This window comes from Crocuta crocuta, unplaced genomic scaffold (assembly GCF_008692635.1).
Source record: "Crocuta crocuta isolate KB4526 unplaced genomic scaffold, BGI_CrCroc_1.0 scaffold110, whole genome shotgun sequence".
Classification (NCBI taxonomy): Eukaryota; Metazoa; Chordata; class Mammalia; order Carnivora; family Hyaenidae; genus Crocuta; species Crocuta crocuta.
Window position 1 is genome coordinate 1,062,474 of NW_027527386.1, and position 908 is coordinate 1,063,381.

General features: G+C 64.2%; 1 protein-coding gene across 4 annotated transcripts in view; it reads right to left on the bottom strand.

The window, feature by feature from the left end:
• CATSPERD (catsper channel auxiliary subunit delta) overlaps window positions 1-908 on the bottom strand; it is a 40,933-nt gene that overhangs the window by 16,218 nt on the left and 23,807 nt on the right. For all 4 annotated transcript variants that reach the window (XM_077779185.1, XM_077779337.1, XM_077779258.1 and 1 more), the window contains one exon: window positions 696-785. In XM_077779185.1, coding sequence (XP_077635311.1) covers window positions 696-785 — 90 coding nt within the window. The remainder of the gene's footprint in view (window positions 1-695; window positions 786-908) is intronic.

Here is a 908-nt window from a genome sequence, read left to right on the forward strand (position 1 = left end):
GCTGGGGGGGGGGGGGGACGGAGGCGGGGCCCAGCGTTGGGAGGAGGAGCCTGGAAACGTCCAGCCGCCTCCTGGTTCTAATGATACCACCGAGAGAGGCTTCTGGAAGCTCATGGAAATGAGCAGCCCCAAGCTCCTTCACTTCCTGGCTGTCTTTGTCTGGGGGACCCAGAGTGAGGGGTGACTTTTTCCCCTCTTCTTTAGGACGTGGTGGCCAGGACCACTCCAAAGACCCCCTGGTGGCTGACTGATCCTGGGTCAGGCCCCCCTCCTGTGGAATCCGCCCACCCCCACTCTGGGCTGCTGGGGTCAAGTGCAAACCCCGTGGTGTGACCGTGAGGCCTGGCTCCGTCCTGAGGAGCGCCCCGGCCTCCTATTTGGCCAGGCCCCTCCTGGTCCTCCTATTTCACCTCCGTCCTGATGCCTCAGTTTACCCAGCTACCTGGATTTCCCTGGGGCTCTGTTAGGCTCTCTGCCGCCTCCCCGTGCTCCTCCCCTGGGCTGCCTGCCTGCAGTGGGGGAGGGCGAGGAGCAGGGCTGTGTCCTCTCCAGATGCTGTAGGGCCTTCTCCAGCCATCGGCAAGGAAGGGAAGGAGGAAGTTCAGGCTGAGGGACACCTCCAGGCGGGGTCCTGGCTGGGCCCCACCAAGGCTGTGCCCTTCCCTGCACTGACCTGGGGCAGGGGTGCAGCTCACCAGTCTGTGCTTGGTATTTCCGTCGTAGGTGTAGCCATCCTCATAGATGATGACCTGCAGCCCCAGGGAGTGGGGGTTGCTCACCATTGCCTGGGGGGGGTGGCGGGGAGGAGACGCTTGCAATTTACTGGGGCCGGGAGGCACAAAGGGGTGCCACTGGGGTCTCACCCACAGGAGACCCCGTGCCCCTTCACACTGAAACCCGGGCCTGCT